The 20,103-nt window shown below is 39.2% G+C and overlaps 1 protein-coding gene across 1 annotated transcript in view; it reads left to right on the top strand.

The window, feature by feature from the left end:
* The window catches only part of LOC119661332, an 84,698-nt gene that overhangs the window by 39,335 nt on the left and 25,260 nt on the right, over positions 1 to 20,103 (top strand). Inside the window, exon 2 of the mRNA XM_038070633.1 lies at positions 19,332 to 19,625. Coding sequence (XP_037926561.1) covers positions 19,346 to 19,625 — 280 coding nt within the window. The 5' untranslated portion in view covers positions 19,332 to 19,345. The remainder of the gene's footprint in view (positions 1 to 19,331; positions 19,626 to 20,103) is intronic.

Here is a 20,103-nt window from a genome sequence, read left to right as displayed (position 1 = left end):
GCTGAGCCCCTCCCTTTGTAGTACAGAAGCTTTCTATATTTGAGGAATCGTGCCATCTGAATGTATTGCATTTTTGCCGCTGGTTTCGTTTATTGGCTTTTCATTATAAATCGATATCAAATCAACACTTAAATTATTGTTGGTTTACGGTTTTATTTTCGATGGGAAATACTGATGGACCATCTGGAAAAATTCACAAAATGATATACACAGCTTTTATGCTGATGTGAAAGATGCATTTTAATATTTTTATGAAAGATACCATTCATTAACAATGCTTCGTTTTCGACTGGATGGAAATCACTTCTGAAACATTTGTTGCGCGTTATTCGCGAAATTTCTTCACAATATGTCGATGCGAAGTAAAAATTGCGGCCACGATTTCATTTAAATTTCAATCAATATATCAAAAATGTCTTCAGCTCTTAATAAGCAAATGAAGGTCTCCGACAGAAATGTTTGAGTGAGACATTGATATTTGTGACAATTTCCGTTTTGTCTCCGCATGAACAGAACTCCCATGAGTTATCAACGAACTAGTCACCTTGCGTTGCGTAGTTAAAACGCATTACCATAAACCCAATCAAGGTTATCCCCGAAAAAGATATGGATAAAATGATATTTACAATTTTCTTATTCATGAGTTTAATTATCTTCGTCGCTTCGTTGTGAAGCCGTTGTTTTTTCTCCATCTAGAGTTGTATTTTGGTGCGGAGCAAACACAATCCACTTGAATGGACCGCGTTTGTAGTCTTCCGGCTGTGTATTATCTTCTTTGTCTATAGACATAATTTCTTAAATGATAAGATAATCGTGTAAAGATCTGTACATGTAATTCGGGTGGTTTGTAAGATCTTTTGGAACACAGGCGATAGATAAGTAATCAACTTGTCATTGTTTATGAGAACCGTGAATTAAACGATGCAAAATTTCCCTTTCTTTGAAATCATGGAACGCAGTGGACTGCCGTGACTTTTACATTAACTTCTATGGTTGATACATATTCATGTTTTTTTTCAAATATTCCCAACAGTTTCCTTCTGGAGGTCAAATATAATTGAATTTGAAAGAAGCATAAACGCAGAGGGAATTTGTTTGGATCATTTGTCTGTCTGTCTGTCCTAGGCCGCTTTATGTAAATTTCAAGTTTCCATAGAAGCAACTGGTTCAGAGAATTATTATATTGGCGTTGTCAGGTGCCTAATATATGCCGAACTAATGAATGTTGAGAGAACTAAGCCGCCGGGTAGGCTTAATTATGTTCTATAATAATAACACTTTCCCTCATTTCGAAACGAACCTGTGGTTGCAGCAGATTTTGGCGCCGCACTTTGTTTTGTCCTATTTTTTGCCTTCTTTTAAGGTGCTGGTTTTATTGCCGACGCTGTTTGCTTAGGGCCTAAACTATTGTAAATTTTACGACGGAATTACGGTGACAATTTTCCAAATAAAGGGTTGAAACTTTTTATTTTGCCGCATTATGGCGAGCTATATTTGGGTATGGAGTGCAATTATGAGAAAGTATCTTTTTGCTTTCATTGTCATGTTGCCTTATTATGTTTCCGATGATAAAATGTGAATCAGCATATGAGGACAATCCAGTTTTTGTTTATAATTTTGTCGAATGGATTTATGTTAAATATTTTAAATTTATTCATATTTAGATGCAAATGGAGTGTGACAAAATCGAATATTCATTATTAAGTTGAATGGAAGCAGAACAATTCATTGAATAAAAACAAAGTAAATGTGTCAATCCATTCACTTGAATCTAAGAATTTCGATTTTTACGGTTTAATTAGAAATTTCTGAATACATGGTCCCAGCGCCATGGCCAGGCTTACATGGACTTTACAGTTCTTCTTTACTATTCTTCGTCATGTAGTTCTAGGATGATCCACTCGATAGGAAGGTGGGTTCTAATGCATAAGAACGTTTTTTCGTAATGTATGCCTTTTAACACATTAAGTTTTCACATAAGATCGAGAGTTTTTGTCAGTGGCTCACTTAATAATATACAAATAAGAAATAATTAATATCACATGAAACTGCGTCAAAATGTCTTCCCCTGTCTATAATCACGTCAATGCAAAATCGATCAAATGTAATGTTTACTTTGAAGAATTTTTAAATTGAGAGACAGCTATTTAGAATGTAATGCTTAAAATATAATTGTTTACCGCTGCACAACATGCCGAGCTGGTATTTCGCAAGATATTGCTGCGCCGCACCAGGTGCTTCTTACTGTCAGCTTGTCCACTGTTATCCATTTGTACGCTGATAGTTTTACTTTCGAATTATTGTTAAACTAGAACACTTTCACGAAGTGATTTAGATGAGAATTACAGGTACAGCAAATCGTGAACCGGAAGCTCTTCGCTTCAGGTATGAAAGATTTTGGATATATGATGGTCCCATTTATACGTATGTTGGCGGAAAAAAACGTGTTCAAAGTGTTTAAAGATGTTTTCCGTTAAAAAGCGAATGCATTTTTAATCCTTATGTTATAGTATGTTGTGTATAATTTGTAGCATATCTTGTATAGAATTAAATGTGTGATGATGTTTTCATTATTGCCATTTTCGTCAATTTTTTGAGCTCAAAATAATTTTTCCAATTTATGGTTTGTTTATCGTTAAAGTGGTATATAAAGTTCTAGTCAGAGAGTAGTTGCTAGGAAACTCAGCGTCTCGTAGCCCAATTCCGGAGCACGAATCCTGTTGCAAGAAAGAAGGGTAGCTGGGACCCAGGACCGTCTACATGTCCATATTGTGTGAAAAGATCCGTTTAAAATGGCGTGCTTAGGACGATAACGTGAAAGTTAGGAGTCATGGCAGGTACGGCTAGAGTTATTTTCCGGTGGACAATGAAATTTGTATTTTATGGCTTATTTATGTTCATCGTCATCAACGACGCAACAACCGGCATCTGGTCTAAGCCTGCCTTAATAAGGAACTCCAGACATCCCGGTTTTGCGCCGAGGTCCACCAATTCGATATCCCTAAAAGCTGTCTGACGTCCTGACCTACGACATTGCTTCATCTCAGGCACTGTCTGCCTCGTCTTCTTTTTCTACCATAGATATTGCCCTTATAGATTTTTAGGACTGGATCATCCTCATCTATACGGATTAAGTGACCCGCTCACCGTATCCTATTGACCCGGATTTTATCCACAGCTTAACGGTCATGGTATCGCTCATAGATTTCGTGGTTATATAGGCTATGGAATCGTCCATCCTCATGTAGGGGGCCAAAAATCCTTCGGAGGATTCTTCTCTCGAACGCGGCTAAGAGTTCGCAATTTTTCTTGCTAAGAACCCAAATTTCCGAGGAATACATGAGGACTGGCAAGATCATTGTCTTGTACAGTAAGAGCTTTGACCCTATGGTGAGACGTTTCGAGCGGAACAGTTTTTGTATTTATGTTGGCAGACTCAAATTGCATTCCCTGGTCCATGATGATTACGCCAGATACACCAAAACGCGGGATCCATTCTCGACAGAGGGCCTCGGCACATGATTGTGCAGAAAAGGCAGTCCTAGGTATTGCTACAGGCCACCGCGTAAACCTGTCGATAGTTGTGGGGCAATATTTGTAACCGTACGAGTCTCACAAAGAGACAATGATGTCGAGGTGGATGGTGTGGAAGCGCTTGGTCGACCGAGGGAATTCGCCTATTTCCTTTTTACGTGCTTGTTGATCTTACACTTCCGCCACGCGATGCAGCGTTTGGCCCAAGAGTTTCTGTCCTCGCTCGCGGACGGCCAAAAGTCTTTTCCAGTGAGTAGTCGGTTCGTTGTCCTTATGTTTGGATGCGTAATATCGTGTACTGCGTGGAATATTTCTTTGCGAAAATCGGCCGGAATAAATGGCCTAGGTCCCTTGTCTGAGGGAAACACAAAACCTTTTATACCTGAAGCGTCAAGCTTCCGGTTTCCCGACTTGTTTTGATTATTATTATTATTTGTTTTAGAGAAGAGCTCAATCGAAATATTTTTCACAAATCTGGCATGACTTTCAATGTTACCGCGTTACCGTTTTTGGGGTTTTGCCTTATTAGGGTCGATTTGATGTCAGCCTGTCCATCTGTCTGTCACATCCAATTTATTCGGAAACGGTTAGCCTGATTGTCACGAAATTTGGTGGGAATGTGTGGTCTGTAAATCCCTTTACATATAGGAAGTGGCGCCCAATTCAGGCGAAAGGAAAGTGCAAAATTGTTTTCACACAATGTGGCCTTTATATCTGAAGCGCGTGCCTCCGGTATTCCCTTATTTCCGTTTCCGTTGTTTTATAACAATATAGTTGATATTGCCAGTATAGATGAAATTAAACGTAACATTCCGAACGATCATTTCTAGCTGGAGATAACTGTAAAGAGAATAGAGGGAAGTTAGGTCAGCTTCTAAGGCCAATCTATCGTCTGTAAGTTTCATTTTTTCTTCTCTCATCTTAGTGTTCTATAGCTGTTCTGACTCACATACCGAAGACAAATAAAGAGTTGACCATACATGCATGAATTCAGAAACGAATGCATCGATTTGATCATCAATAAAGTAAACTTCTATGACACCACTTGCGGAGGCTCTTGAATATATGGTCACTCCTCCACGATTCTATTCATTTCTTCCATCAAGTCGAATAAATAACTAGGGTCCTGATAAAAGCTTCAAAACAAACCCCCGAATACTCTTCATAGGGTTAATTGTATTCTGCAGCGAATTCCTGCAAAATCGATCAAACTACGAATGGAGCGTATTAACTTTTTAATCGTATCTGTTTGCCACTGTAGCATTTGTCCTTCACGCAAACACTACGAAAATTTTCAAATTCGCCCCACATGCATGTGGACATTTTTTTTGTTATTTTTTCCATTTCGTGAGCGATACATGTGCTTGAAGCGCCGATAAAAGTTATCGAAGCGAAAACATGTTTTTTCATTTAAACAAAATGGAAAGATAAAATATCTTTTTCTTTATATCAAATATCAATACTGAGAAAATAATGGAGTCGGCGGCTCAGATACCAGCTTCGAAATTGAATAATGCTTGAGTACTACAATGGAATTTACAAGAAAAAACCACACATGTGTGCATTGCTGGGACAGAAATGAAGATTTATACGAACATGAGCAATAAAATGCTCCCAGAAAGGTGAAAAAGTGGTTTGAATCGACCTTGGAATATCTGAAATCTGACGTGTTTCATATGAAGAGATCAAAACAGATCGTGGATTACTCGATTCTGACGCATTCCCGTTTGTGAATTATCTCATCTTCGTGTCTGGTGTGTTGGAGATGTTAAAAAAGACACAAACTATAGAGGCATCGTGAAGATTTAGATACTTGCGTCCCAGACAGAAGTTCTGCAACGTTTTCAGATCACGGACAGAACTGTTTATGCAAGTAATACGCAATCTAATGTACAATACGATATCCATGAAATTGGTTGTGATTAACCCACGCGTCGAGGGTGTAGTATATTTTGGTCTTCGTATGGAGAAGTAAGTGGGATATACTTAACGCAAAGGAGTTCAATTACGGTGTTGTTTTGCGTATTGTGGAGTTGATGCCCTCGAATACGATTTGTCCCACTTATGCATATTGCATACGCTGCTGGGGGATAACGCTCTTGTAAAAGCTCACGTGTGGGAAACCAATCTTCTATCTGATAGTCGTGCTTAAACGTATTCTATAAATGATGTATGTTTTTTAGTGAAAAGGTAATTATTCATCCTCTCACTCGATCCGCTGAAGAATGGAATGAAATGTTGCTTCTATAAACCCAGAGAAATAAATCCAAATGTGCATACTTGTGGATTACTAGAATCAACACAAATAATGTAAACGGACGAATGGGTAATGAATGTGGTTAAGTATTGTTTAGTAGATATATTATGGTCAGTGATTGGATGGTTACCGCTAGCTACTTCAGTTACTAGTGTTGATTTGCGCTACTATCGCTCCCAACGCAGGCCATTTTGACGAACTGGCTCGAGATAGTATTTTATCGTCGAAATTTCCTCGTAATATATGAGGAAAAATGAGAAAAATCTATATATCAATATTTGATTATTTATCAAATTTCTCTTAGGCGTAACTGATACGGTGTAAAAATTGATTTCCTAATCTGATTCGAATAGGATATTGTATTTGGAGGTCGGATAATTCTACAGAACGTCAATTTATAGTTTATTTTGGGGACTGCATCTTTGCATCTATGTAGACAGATAATTTCTGTGTTAACTACTAATTTGTGATGTTCTCGCAACTACACTAGTTCATCTATTTCTGTATATTTCTTTTCAGTTTGTAGTATTGCAAACTTTTCTGGTTAAATTGGTTTCATGGGGGAATCTCCGCCCTTTCATGCCCCAGCGAAATGTCGAGAAGTGTTCACAACTATTTTGAAGAAGAGGATTTTAGCTTGAGATTTACGTCCCGATATCTGTAATCAGACAATTAAATTTTGTTCCTCTCAGTTTTTATTGATATCATCTACTTTGTCGAGTTCACCAGCAGCCTATTGGCTTTATTTCTTTCTCACAAATAAATGGTGTTGATAATAACCGTACATCCTTCATTAGACTAACTAGTCTTTTCATAGTTCACTTCTTCATTCCTTTTCATTCCTTTGTGGAGTATAGAGCTTTCAAACAATCCTATCTTGTTACTGATTCACCCCATCTTACTTTCAATGAGCCTGGGACACATAATGCCGTGCAAGCGATAAACCTACGGCAGCGAGAGAAGAGGAGAGAGGTTCTCACCATGTGGTCTGTGTGTCCCTTTATATACAGCGAGTGGCGCCATTTTGTGATGATTTTGAAGGGCGGGGAGGAGGCGCTTCCCCAAGTATGCGAAAGGGGGATGTATAAATTTTTTACAGAGAATGTTCGTGTGAGGCATCGAATGATTAATACTTTCCGAAACTGATCTTATTTCTGACATTAAATGGATCATAGAGGAGTGATGTTTCAAAATGTTTGCCCCAAAAAGTGAAATATAATAGTTATCGTTTTCAGAACCTATTCAACCGTAAAGTCTGAAAAAAATCATAGTGATGCATTCATACAAAATCTTGGCCTCAAAATAAATCCCGTTCCGATATCTGCACAAATAAAGTTAAAGTTATTATCATTTTCTGGAAATTTACCCGAAAACCTCCCTTAAGTTCATCCTAGAAGTACAAAATTCGGCAAAAGTGTAGATAGGGCATGATTCGCAATCCAACTATTAACAAAGTTATTGAAAGTCAAAGTATTGCATTTCATGTAAATTTATTGCATTCTAGGTCGTGTATGACGTCATCTTCAATTGATGAACTTATATGAATGCCGGAGGGTCCAGGGAGCCACTTTCGCTTTTCTTTTTTACCTTTTTTTTTTATTGCTTGAATATCAGTATCAATTACTAGAGACAGGCCTGTGTGTGTGTACGTATATGCTAATGAAATTTGAAATTGTTCAAACATCCAATGGTCACACTCTGATGTGGGCCGTTGTGAACCTTACAAATGGAATTGCGCTATGACTTCTGTTTAATATGGCTGGAATTGTTAATTGTGGGAAGATGCTGCTGCGCCTGATTGATTCAATATTAGGGATTAAGTCAAATTAAAACCGCTCCTACTCTCTTCTTTCTTTTTTCTCGAGGAACTGCCGGAAATCATTACCTTACAGTAGAACAAGAGACTTTTGTGTTTTCAACTCCCAAAAAGATTTTTTTTTCAAGATTCTTCTGTGAGCACATGTTTGAGTTATAATTCGCAAGTAATATACCAATGGTGTCCGGACAGTTGTGTGGTTGGAGCACAAGGCTGTCGTACGGATGGTCGCGGTTCGAATCTCACTGGTGGCAGTGGGATTTGTATCGTGATTTGACGTCGGATATCAGTCGACTCAGCTGTGAATGAATACCTGAGTCTAATCAGGGTAACAATCTCGGGGGAGTGAAATGCTGATCACATTGCCTCCTACAGTCTCCTGTAGTGTACCATTACGGTCTTGAATGAAGTGCTCTAACACTATTTTTCAATCTTTTTTTGCAAAATGACGGGGTATAGAAAGAAATTCGCTTTTTTGACGAAAAAAAAATGACTTAAAAAAATTATTAAAAAAATTCTCTTTGTCAATTGCTAAAATCGAACGTACTTCATTAGATAATCAAATGAAGAAGCTACAATTAAATTTTCACGTTGATCGGATGAAAAGACTTCGAGTTTTACTGCTCTTTAAGTCTAAAAACCATATAACTTTTCGAAATGATACAATATGGCCCATACATTTTTGTGTAAACACAAAACCTTATTAAAATCGGTTTACTGTCTGTCTGTCTGTCTGTCCGTCACACGCATTTTTCTCGGAGACGGTTATAGCGATTGACACCAAATTTGGTAGAAAAGTGGGAACTGTGAACGCTCACGCATATAGTGAGTTACATCCTTTTACGACGAATTTAAGGGGGGATCCCCATACATGCAAAAGAGGGGTGTAAATTTTTTTTTCATCAAATATAGTCATGTGGGGTATCAAATTAAAGGCCTCGGTTAGTACTTTTCGAAGCCGATCTTAGTTTTGAATTTTGTTGAAAAGATGGGGAGTGCGGGGGGTTGAAAGTGATCATTTCTTTAAGGGGGCTATTCTCAGGAACTACCCATCCTATATAGTGCGTAGGCTCCGAAATACCTTCCATACCGATACCTGTTCCAATAAAGTTAATAATAATACATTACTATAATTTTTAGTAATTGACAGGAAAACCCCCCTTAAGTTCACCCTAGAATCACAAAATTTCTCAACAATGTAGGCTATAGTATAGAGCATGATCTTGCCAAATTTGGTGAAAATCACACTATTACTAACAAAGTTATACTAGGTCAAAGCTGTCGCTCCTCTGCAAATTCAAGACTATGAATGTCAATATCACTTGAAAGTGGCTATTTTCACATAATATATGCATATTTTACGTGCTACATGCTAATGGGGCAAATGCACACTCAAATCTCGTTATAAAAGAAATACACAAAACCTTTCATACCTGAGGCGTCTAGCTTCCGGTTTCTCGACTTGTTTAAATTTCACTCTGTTATCCTAGCATCATACAATTGTCCTTCCTTGGAATTGAACTTTGCGTAGATTACTATTCCCAGGCTGCTCTAGGATAATGGTATGAGCACCAAATCGAATATGGACCGTATCCAAAGGAACGAAGAGATTGTCTTTTGATTAGGGACAGCCCTATTGTTTTTAGTTGCAGGTATCGATATTTCGGAAGCCAGTTGCTCCCTTCCTCAGTATTTACAATCCAAGTTAAAGAAGTCTGCCACCATTCATGAAAAAACATGGTTAGGTTGAGAACCACTGTCGCTATATTAAGAAGGAGATGCAGACAGGTGAGTTATTGTGTTTACATCTTCTTCATAGAAAATTTTCCTGCAACTCCCAAAGGATTTAAATTTCCTTCCTCGCAAAATTCTTTAAAGTATTTGTTTTTGCTGGGGCATATGGCCTGCTTAAGTCTTCTCCGAAGATATTTCTAAGCTTCCTGTTTTTTTATCGAAGCTTCCAGTCTATGTGGCTTGAAACTCCGCAAACTTGTCATTCCAGTAGTAGTTTGCCATCCATTTGGGGGCTTGGAAGTGGTAGTATGTCTCCAGTGTACTTCTTGTTATGTTACCTTGTTTTAGTCCTAAATCATGACCACTAAACAGGGTCTCCCCGAACATATCCCCCTCAAATCTTTCAACGAACCAATACTGTATTTCAACATATCTTTTGTGAAGACGCCTTATATCGCTTGATCCACTTTCGATCTAGAAGAATAATGATTGATAGTCTCTATGTGTGCAGTGCTAACTAATTTATTAGGTGATCTTCCTCCTATTCACGTATGTTAAATTGACTATTGAGAGCGAGTTTCTTTTCGGATAGTGGGGGGAGAGTTATTGAAGTCGGTATTGTTGTTTTCTTGATTTTTTTGAAATTGAAACAATTGAAAACGACCTGAGGTTGAAACTTTAAACGCGATGTTTGAAACCAATGGCCAAAATTACTCGGAAACTATTAAATCGATCTTTTTGAAACTTGGCAGGCTTATTCAATATATAAAAATGTAGTGTTTAATCGTTCTTTTTAAAGTTATTAAAATTATTAAATTATTCAATGTTTGTCTGGCAGTCTGTCACATCCAATTTACTTGGGAATGGCTGAACCGGTTGTAACGAAATTTTGTGGGAACATGTGGTCTGTGCGTCCTTTTACATGCAGCGAGTGGCGCTATTTTTTGTTAAGTTTGAAGGAGGGCTCACATGTGAGATATCAAATGAAAGATGGGGTGAAACATAGGCGAAATAGTTCTCAACAGTGAAATAGGCCTCGTTCCCAGAACCTATACAGCCGTAAAATCGGAAAAAATCACGATGATGCATCTATATGAAATTTAGGCCTCAAAATACCTCCCGTTGCAATATCTGCACAAATAAAGTTACTAATAGTATATTACCATGTTTTAAAAATTTAATGAACTAAGACGTGTATGACGTTATATTCATATAAAGTGAACTTATATGAACGGCGACGTCCATGGGGACGTTTTAGTTTTCACTTTTTGGGTCCATATCAAAGTAATTGCATAGTGATCTCTTCCTAGCTGTAAGCACCATGGTTCTGCAAAGAGCGAAATATGGACTCTGCTTCGTTAAAAATGTAGATCAGAGGCGTTAGAAGAAGTAACTCGGAAGGTATGCGACGTTGCTCCTGGCGCTAACACAATAGGTTGGCAGCTGAATATCTAGTAATTTGTCAAAAAAATTAGACAATTTCGATGAGAAACAAAATGATTTCAATTGGTAATTCTGCCTATTTGGTAGGCCATTTTCCACTATTTGTGCCGTCTAGCTTAAGGATGGCTCATTCGTCGGTCATTTCGACGAATTGTATATTGGCCGTGGACCCAGCTTAATTTATGTTTGGACGACACAAAATGGAAATTAGTCCTTCATCTCCGGAAATACTTAAACATCTCTCTTTCGAGGGAAAGCAATGAGAATGACATCGGAAACTGCCCCGAACCTATTCTTGAGAATTCAAGCACCACACAAGTTCACAAACAGTGAAACAGAACGTCTAGCTAGGTGTGGCCAGTAGCTCCGGCCTATCCAGCATATTCCATATCAACAACGCACCAAGTGGAACCCCCAAATCCCATTTATCTTACAAAAGATCACTTTCGATTTCATCTTCTGAAATAATATCTTTCCAGGACATATGGAGAGGTTGCACCTAAAAAAGCGAAAAAATCTCTGGCACAGTACCAACATAAACAATAACTACATGAAAACCCCCAAATTCTCCAGATAGGGCATACTTTTATCTCTGCACGTCATGGAATTCCTAGAAAACTAAACTATGTACATTCATCTATTAGATTACCTTCTATTAAATTTCCCATTCAACTCTCAAATTTGTCAAATGGTTTGCTCATCTAAATAGTGCTCCCGAGCTATAGTTTGGTAATCTCAGCTTGCTACTATTGAAAATCAGGTTTTGCCAACAACACTGGTTATGGTGTCCTCTGCGACCATATAGTACAAATTAATTTGTTCAAGTTGAAAATTGAATTTAACACCTTTAAACTTACCTAGTTGCTTTCACTGTTCTGTGTGATTTGTCGCTCTTGTTGTTTGCGCATTGTGCGACTTGCCCGAATCCAATGAGCCACATTCAGTTCGTCAGCTCGCATTTGGTAGACTCGCAGGTAGGTAAGTACTAGTATCTAAAGTGAAACAAGGCACACGAGTAGATACAGTTACTAAATTCGTACGAGAGAAATTTGTACTTTTAATTTTAGGCCACTTGATTCAGGCTCGTACGTTTATACTTTTACCTTCCTAATCTTGACCGATACTGTTAGGTATGACTCCTATTCCCTTGTTGATTGCGGGTAATTGCTTTTGCATTTGGGCGAGGCTAGACGAATTCAGTGGGCATTGGTGAAATGGGTTGTTGGCATCGTTAGGAATGTGGCCGTTTACAGATATCTTTCTTTGTAATTTTGATGCACCTTGATCAGAGGTAGTTTCCGTTTAATTAGAGTGCCCATCGATTTGGGATTTGATATAGATTTTGAAGTAAAAACGAGAGAATAGGAGGCCCATTTCGGTAGGATTGGTGTGAACTAGCAGCAGTATAGCACCCATTCAGCGAATTGAGGTTTCTTGCTTTGTCATATTATTTTCGAGAATTATGGACAATAGTTCTTTGTGAATGAATTTGCGTCAATTGCCGTGCAAAACATGTAGCAATTTGGGGTAGCACTGCGGAGTGGAATGTTGCTCTTAAAAATTTGCTTCGTTAGTTATGGAAAGTTGAATTTGGTTGTTTGTTTAGCCATTTATCTTGTTGTCGTTTGAATACTGAAACGTGATGATGTCTCTCTGTTATTAGAGTATTTATATTATGATGTTAAACCTCATCCGAATCTGGTGGAGACAAGCAAATTCGGATGAGACACACGAAATTTTTATGTGCATTATAGGTAGTTGGAAAATGGCCATTGAATTCAACCTTGGCAAATATGATTTTCCCAGAGTAATTGGGCATGGATCCATAATGAACATAACAATTAATGTAGAAAGCTGGCAAATGAGTGGAGACTTGAGCGGGGTAGAAGGTTTGTGGTTGTGCTGTGTGGTATATAGAGCAACATCTTATTGATTATGAAATTTCCCTGAAATGCTTCAAGCAATTAACACTCTTTTATGTTTTCCTTTGCTTGCAAATGTAGTGTATGCTGTCGCTATATTTAGAAATATTGCGTTTTTGAAGATATGTATATGATGATTGGGTTTGGTAACTTTTTAATCTTGAGTGGGTTGCACATAATAGCCCACTGTGATTTGCACTTTGAGTTTACCTCACTTCTCTAAGTGCCAATTGTTAATTCTACAATATTTTGGGATAGTGAACAATGCCTGAAAGTATTGAATTGATTGTGGTTGCGGATTGCGGTGAAAGTAAAATGCAATGTATTCATTACAGTATGATGTAATTTTTGATACATAATATTAATACCTAGACTGAGAACTCCTATATATTTGGCTTCCTCATGCTTTCAAGAAAACATTTTTGAAAGTAAGTAATTTCTCATAGACCTGAAAGTTCATCATCAACGGCGCAACAACCGGTATCCGGTCTAGGCCTGCCTTAATAAGGAACTCCAGAAATCCCGGTTTTGCGCCGAGGTCCACCAATTCGATATCCCTAAAAGTTGTCTGGCGTCCTCACCTACGCCATCCCTCCATCTCAGGCAGGGTCTGCCTCGTCTTATTTTTCTACCATAGATATTGCCCTTATAGACTTTCCGGGCTGGATCATCCTCATCCATACGGAATAAGTGACCCGCCCACCGTAACCTATTGAGCCGGATTTTATCGACAACCGGACGATCATGGTATCGCTCATAGATTTCGTCGTTATGTAGGCTAGGGAATCGTCCATCCTCATGTAGGGGGCCAAAAATTTGTTCGGAGCATTCTTCTCTCGAACGTGGTCAAGAGTTCGCAATTCTTCTTGCTAAGAACCCGTCTCTGAGGAATACATGAGAACTGGCAAGATCATTGCCTTGCACAGTAGGAGCTTTGACCCTACGGTGAGACGTTTCGAGCGGAACAGTTTTTGTAAGCTGAAATAGGCTGTTGGCTGACAACAACCGTGCGCAGATTTGATCATCGTAGCTGTTATCGGTTGTGATTTTCGACCCTAGATAGGAAAAATTATCAACAGTCTCAAAGTTGTATTCTCCTATCCTTATTCTTCCAGTTTGACCAGTGCGGTTCGATGTTGTTGGTTGGTTGGTTTTTGGTGCTGACGTTGCCACCATATACTTTGTCTTGCCTTCATTGATGTGCAGCTCAAAATCTCGCGCCGCCTGCTCGATCTGGATGAAGGCAATTTATACGTCTCGGGTGGTTCTTCCCATGATGTCGATATCGTCAACATAGGCCAGTAGTTTGCCTCAGCATCACGGATCACTTTCTCCAGGGCCAGGTTGAAGAGGACGCATAATAGGACATCCCCTTGTCGTAGACCGTTGTTGTTGAAAGTCATTCCCTTGCCTTAATTTATCATTTAAGTTTTGCATCATTTTTTCAATCCTCTTTATTACTGATCAAGGGGCGCTAGCCAAGCTTTGCGTAGATTCCTTGCTGCAGTCTACGCTCATTGAATTAGGGTCACACACTTTATTTCGATATTTCTACCTATGATAATCGAACAACAAGTCGAACTTTTGGGATTATTTCAGAAGTTTTGTTTAAAGTTGCTGATTACTTTTATCTACGGTTGTTCAGCGACAGGGAAAGTGTACAAGCATTTCTTCATATTCCCCCTAGCTCTAGTAGTCGGTACTAGAAAGGGTGCTTAGCTGCCAGTCAGTCTACAGAATCGTGAACTGTAATGAAGTGTGAATCCACCCTTGGTTCGTAATGAGATGACTTTGGAATGACAGTTGAAAGAAATTTCCCATCAAAGTAAAATTTTGATTCTTGGGATACCAACGATGTGCTTGATACATTGCATTGATTTCTCTACGACTTTCGCCATATCATTGATTCTGAGTACTAATGCGGTCTTTTGCGCTTATGTGTATCGTGTGGTGGGGAAGGCGAAAGCTGCCGCAAATAATAATGATTGGTTTGACAGTCTTCCCGAGGAACTGGAGACCCTACAGTTCCTGCAGACCCTCTGTTTCCAAATATCTGTAAAGTAGAAGAAGAAAATGACCGTGCGACAATTCGAGCGATATTTGCGTTTTCCATGTTGTTCCAAAAATAATACTCAAAATAATCCTGGAAGGGATGCAAACAGAGTCGGTTTGAAGATAAATATCAGAAAAATAAGGTCTGAGTTGGAGCAAGTTGAAGTACATTTCGGTGAACTAACAGCGATGACGCACTACGTCGCATTTAGGAGACAACGGCAAACCATATATAATGCAACTCTTTACTTGCGGGGAAATGTGAATATCACCAGAAAAGTCGGACGTTTCTAATGCGTGATTCTTTTGCCACACAATGAGAAGCTTCCGAACTGGTGAAAACTCGAGAATTTGCTCCAAGAAAGAAATTTAGAGTACGCCGCGTCAATGAAAACGCAGCTGTGAAAACTTTTGTACACAATTGATTTGTTCACTTTCACTAGCCTTTTTTCTGATATTTTATGATGGTATTGAAAAACGTCTTAAGAAGTGCCTTTTAAAATCAAGAGATTATATAGAAAAATGGGATATTATTTAGTTGTACGTAATTTCAAAGCAAAAATTTCAGATCCGGATACTTGCTTATTATTATTATCTTTGTGTTTCACTCGGGAGCCTGCAAGTATGATAAGAGCGTAAGGACTGTACAATTCGGCTGGTGTTTTAGAAATTAAATCCAACCATATTTTCGTCCTTCATCTAGATCGAGCAGACGGCGAGAGATCTTGGGCTGCACATCAATGAAGGCAAAACAAAATATATGGTGTCAGTACCGAAAACCAACCAACCAACAACATCAAATTGCACTGGTCCAACGGGAAGAATAAAGAAAGGAGACTGCAACTTTGAGACTGTTGATAATTTCTCCTATCTAGGGTCGAAAATCACAACCGATAACAGCTACGATGATCAAATCCGCCCTCGGTTGTTGTCAGCCAATAGAGTCTATTTCAGCTTACAAAAACTGTTCCGCTCGAAACGTCTCACCATAGGGTCAAAGCTCTTACTGTACAAGACTATGATCCTGCCAGTCCTCATGTATTCCTCGGAGAGACTTGGGTTCTTAGCAAGAAGAATTGCGAACTCTTGGCCGCATTCGAGAGAAAAATCCTCCGAAGAATTTTTGGCCCCCTACATGAGGATGGACGATTCCATAGCCTACACAATGACGAAATCTATGAGCGATACCATGACCGTCAGGTTGTGGGTAAAATCCCGGTCAATAGGTTACGGTGGGCGGGTCACTTAATTCATATGGATGAGGATGATCCAGCCCGGAAAGTCTATAAGAGCAATATCTATGGTAGAAAAATAAGACGAGGCAGACCCTGTCTGAGATGGAGGGATGGCGTAGGTGAGGACGCCAGACAACTTTTAGGGATATCGAATCGGTGGACCTTGGCGCAAAACCGGGATTTCTGGAGTTCCTTATTAAGACAGGCCTAGACCGGAAACCGGTTGTTATATATATATTTGTCAAAATATGGACTTTTAAAAAAATGGCGGTTAGTCGGAATATCGGAGGCTGATCCTTCGGGTATAAAGGTTTTGTGTACATCTTATATTTTTTTTTTTTTTTTTTTTTTATGGATGGAGGTGGAAATCTTAGAAAGACGCTGCTGCGCCAGGTTGCAGCAGTGTGTGGGATTCACACCCACTAAAACCACCCCCACTCTTCCGCCCCTCCCCGCGGGACCACCGTGAAGTCTTACTTCGCGGGGGAGGCTCTGGTTCGCTATACCAGCTCGTCCATGTCACGTCTCCGTCGCGCCGCCTTCCGAGCTCGATCCAACTCCAGGAGTTTTGTCTGCACCACGGCTACTGCCTCATTTACCGCCATCCAGTTTTCCTCCGACTTCAACATCTCTTCCACCAGGTTGGAGGGCTCGATGTCCGCCCCTAAGATGCTGTTAAACCTCCTTTTCTGCTGGAGAAATCTGGGACAATAGAACATAACGTACTCCGGGTCCTGGAGTGTAGCACCGCATTCAGGACAGTTAGGAGACTCGTCCAACTCGTCCAACTTGGTACATCTTATATAAGAAACTTAATACGCATATTTTTTCATTCGTATGTAGCTTAAAATCCAAAAAATTTTTCCCAAATTTTTGAAATTACAAGATATACATACATACATATTATAGACGTAGATATTATGCTCACCCTAAACAAGCAAACATTGCCTATTACCGAATAGTATACTTACAGTGCCCGGCGAAAGAAAAATTTCGCACTGCGAGTATGAAAGAAAATTCAAGTTCAAAAGGGGTTTTTCGGGTTTATTATGGAGCTGAGGAATAAAGTTGTGCTTTGTCTCTTATTATCTACACCAACAGAAGTTCTATTTAGAGAATATGGTGGAAAGGTTCGTGGAAGATTTGTGTGTTAATATTAGAGTACAAGAAAACGTCGAAAATAAACACATACACAAATAATTTGTTAAACGATTTTTTTCAATGAAAGTAGATAAATGAAGGTATGTCAAATTAGAAGAAATTAATTTTCGTTTTTTTTAATTTTCTTCGGTCTTTAGTATTTTTGGCCCCCTACATAAGGAAGGACGTTTCCGTAGCCTACATAACGCCGAAATCTATGAGCGATACCATGACCGTCCGGTTGTGGATAAAATCCGGCTCAATAGGTTCCGGTGGGCGGGTCACTTAATCCGTATGGCTGAGGATGATCCAGCCCGGAAAGTCTATAAGGGCAATATCTATGGTAGAAAAAGAAGACCAGGCAGACCCTGCCTAAGATGGGAGCGATGGCGTAGGTGAGGACGCCAGACAGCTTTTGGTGATATCGAATTGGTGGACCTTGACGCAAAACCGGGATGTCTGGAGTTCCTTATTAAGGCAGACCTAGACCGGATACCGGTTTGGATTTCCTTCAAACTCCCGAAATTTATGAAGATCAAATATGGGACTAGTTTCGAAAAGTACTAATTGAGCCTTTTCATTTGATACCTCACACGGCCACATTCTGTGAAAAAAGTTTTGCACCCTCCTTTCGCATGTATGGGGAGCTTCCCCTTGAACTCAACACAAAATCGCGGCACTTGCTCTATGTAAGAGGATCCACAGACTACACGTTCTCATCAATTTGAAAAACAGTCCAGTCGTTTCCGAATAAATCAGGTGTGACAGACAGATAGACATCGAATCGATTCTAATAGGGTTTTGCTTCAGACGAAACCTTAAAAAGACACTCGTTCAGATATAGATGTTATCATAGTAAATATGTGGTAAAAATTTGGCGTTGATTGGACCAGTAGTTTTTTAGTAATCGTGTCGACCGCAAATCGCGTTTAAAGTTTCAAGTTTGTGTTTTTCATTTTAAAAGACAATCCATCGAGTTGTCGATTCCAGGGCTATACAGTCTTTACTCTGAAGACATAGACTTGATGCTGCCTACAGGCCACTATCTTGCTTGCAACTACAAGCAGTATATACGACGATGAAGTTACAAAAGTATATGCGCAACTACGGTGGAGCAGCGATTTTTATAAGAAAATCGATGATTTAAATCAGATGATGATGATGATCTGGTGATGCTACAACTTGACAATGTGTCTAAATGGGCATAGTGTTTTTTGAGAATATTGGACTAATGCGATTGTCCCACATGCAGAAGTTGCGGGACGCGTCGCAATCTTGAAACGGAACCAAGATCCGGGGATTTATGACAAATGTTCATGACCTATATCAGTTTAAAAGTGGTGTTTTAGATGGTCTTATTAAATGTTGGAAAGTTTGTCGAGAAAGACAGCAAAAGCCAAAAGATTACTTAGAAGACTATGTATTATGATATTTATGAGTAGTCATATGTACAGAGTTAACTAATATTACCGGAGTGTTCTTAGTAATAATTGACATGTTAACTTAGAATAGCGGAAATTGCCTTCCAAAAGTCGAGGTTCTACAAGACCTTTACAAAAGCACCTTTGTTTCTACATTTCCAAGGTTATTATTTTCTCACTTCGGGAAAGATAATAGCCAGTTCTTGCACAGTCATTGAAGAAGGCCAATTTTCCCAGTAGCTGCCAGCTAAGAGGCATAATAGCTTCAACTAGTAATAATCTCTCTGAGTTCAACCAAACACAATTAGTCTTCGGGAAATTTGAGCAAATTGTTTCAATTAAAGCATTAGGTTTGATTAGCACTTCAGTCAAATTATATTTTAACATCTCACTTGATGTATATTATCAGCCGAGTGGCACCGTTTCGCTGCACTGGCTAAGATTCGAAATTTTTAGTAACTATTATCTCGAAACCCAAAAGTAGCTCATGAAATTGTTAGAAAAACAGTGTTGGGTGTTTGTTTTCGGGGCATCTGCCCGTCCGTATTATACTTGCTGAGTCGCATTTCCAAAACAATTCGCCGACATACCCGTAGAGCGCCATGAACCACCCAACCATCACCTCCTCGGCTTCTCGGAGTGATGGAGCAAGTATCTATAGAATATTATCGTCTAATCTATTTTTTCAACCCGTTTCCACACATGTGTACTATGGCCTCTAATGGCTGCAATATGAGTTGTGAGCCTCATAATCATTTTTCAATTTCTTTCTTTCAGAGTCCAGATCAGAGATGCGTTGGTTCAAGAGGTCGTCAGCTGATACGCCACATTTAAAGCGATTGTCTCCATTGAAAAATAATGAGTTGCAGCCAGGTTCAATGCACCCAGCTATGGCTGGCGGTACATCAGCCGGCATTGCTGCCACTATTAAATCTGGGGAAGTTGGATCGCGAAATGAATTTCTATCAGCTTCGATGTTGGGTTCAACAGTTGGAATTGAGGAAGAGCAGTGGCAGCAGTATGCAGATGCAGTGAAACGCAATGAGTCAGATAGGCATTCTCGCAGTAAAGGTTTGTTGACGATGTTGCCGATTGATTTATTTGAAAACAATATGAAATTTCCTTTTTGACGGTATGAGAAGTGGTAGTGGATTTTATCATGATTTTGTGAAGATGGTTGTTCAAGAAAGCTTACATAGTGTGCGATTGCATCAGGAAGATATTCTCGAAATATTAGATAAAAAGCTTCCAATTGGGATATTACGGTGGACAAATTATTGTTGGCTTACCTTCAAGGTAAGCTGCCCAGGACTTCTTATAATAATTAATGCATTTTCAAAACTTCGCGGTGCACATTTACATATTTTATTCGGAAACCGCTGGACCGATTGTCACGAAAATTGGTGATAGCATGTGGTCTGTTGTTCCCTTTACTATATATACCGGCGCCATTTTGTGTTAAGTTTAAGGGCGGGGCTCCCCATTTATTTGAATGGAGGGTGCAAATTTTTTTTTTCAGAATGTGTCCATGTGGGTATCAAATGGAATT

This window comes from Hermetia illucens, chromosome 1, assembly GCF_905115235.1.
Source record: "Hermetia illucens chromosome 1, iHerIll2.2.curated.20191125, whole genome shotgun sequence".
NCBI classification, from domain to species: domain Eukaryota; kingdom Metazoa; phylum Arthropoda; class Insecta; order Diptera; family Stratiomyidae; genus Hermetia; species Hermetia illucens.
This window is presented reverse-complemented; position numbering and strand designations above follow the sequence as displayed.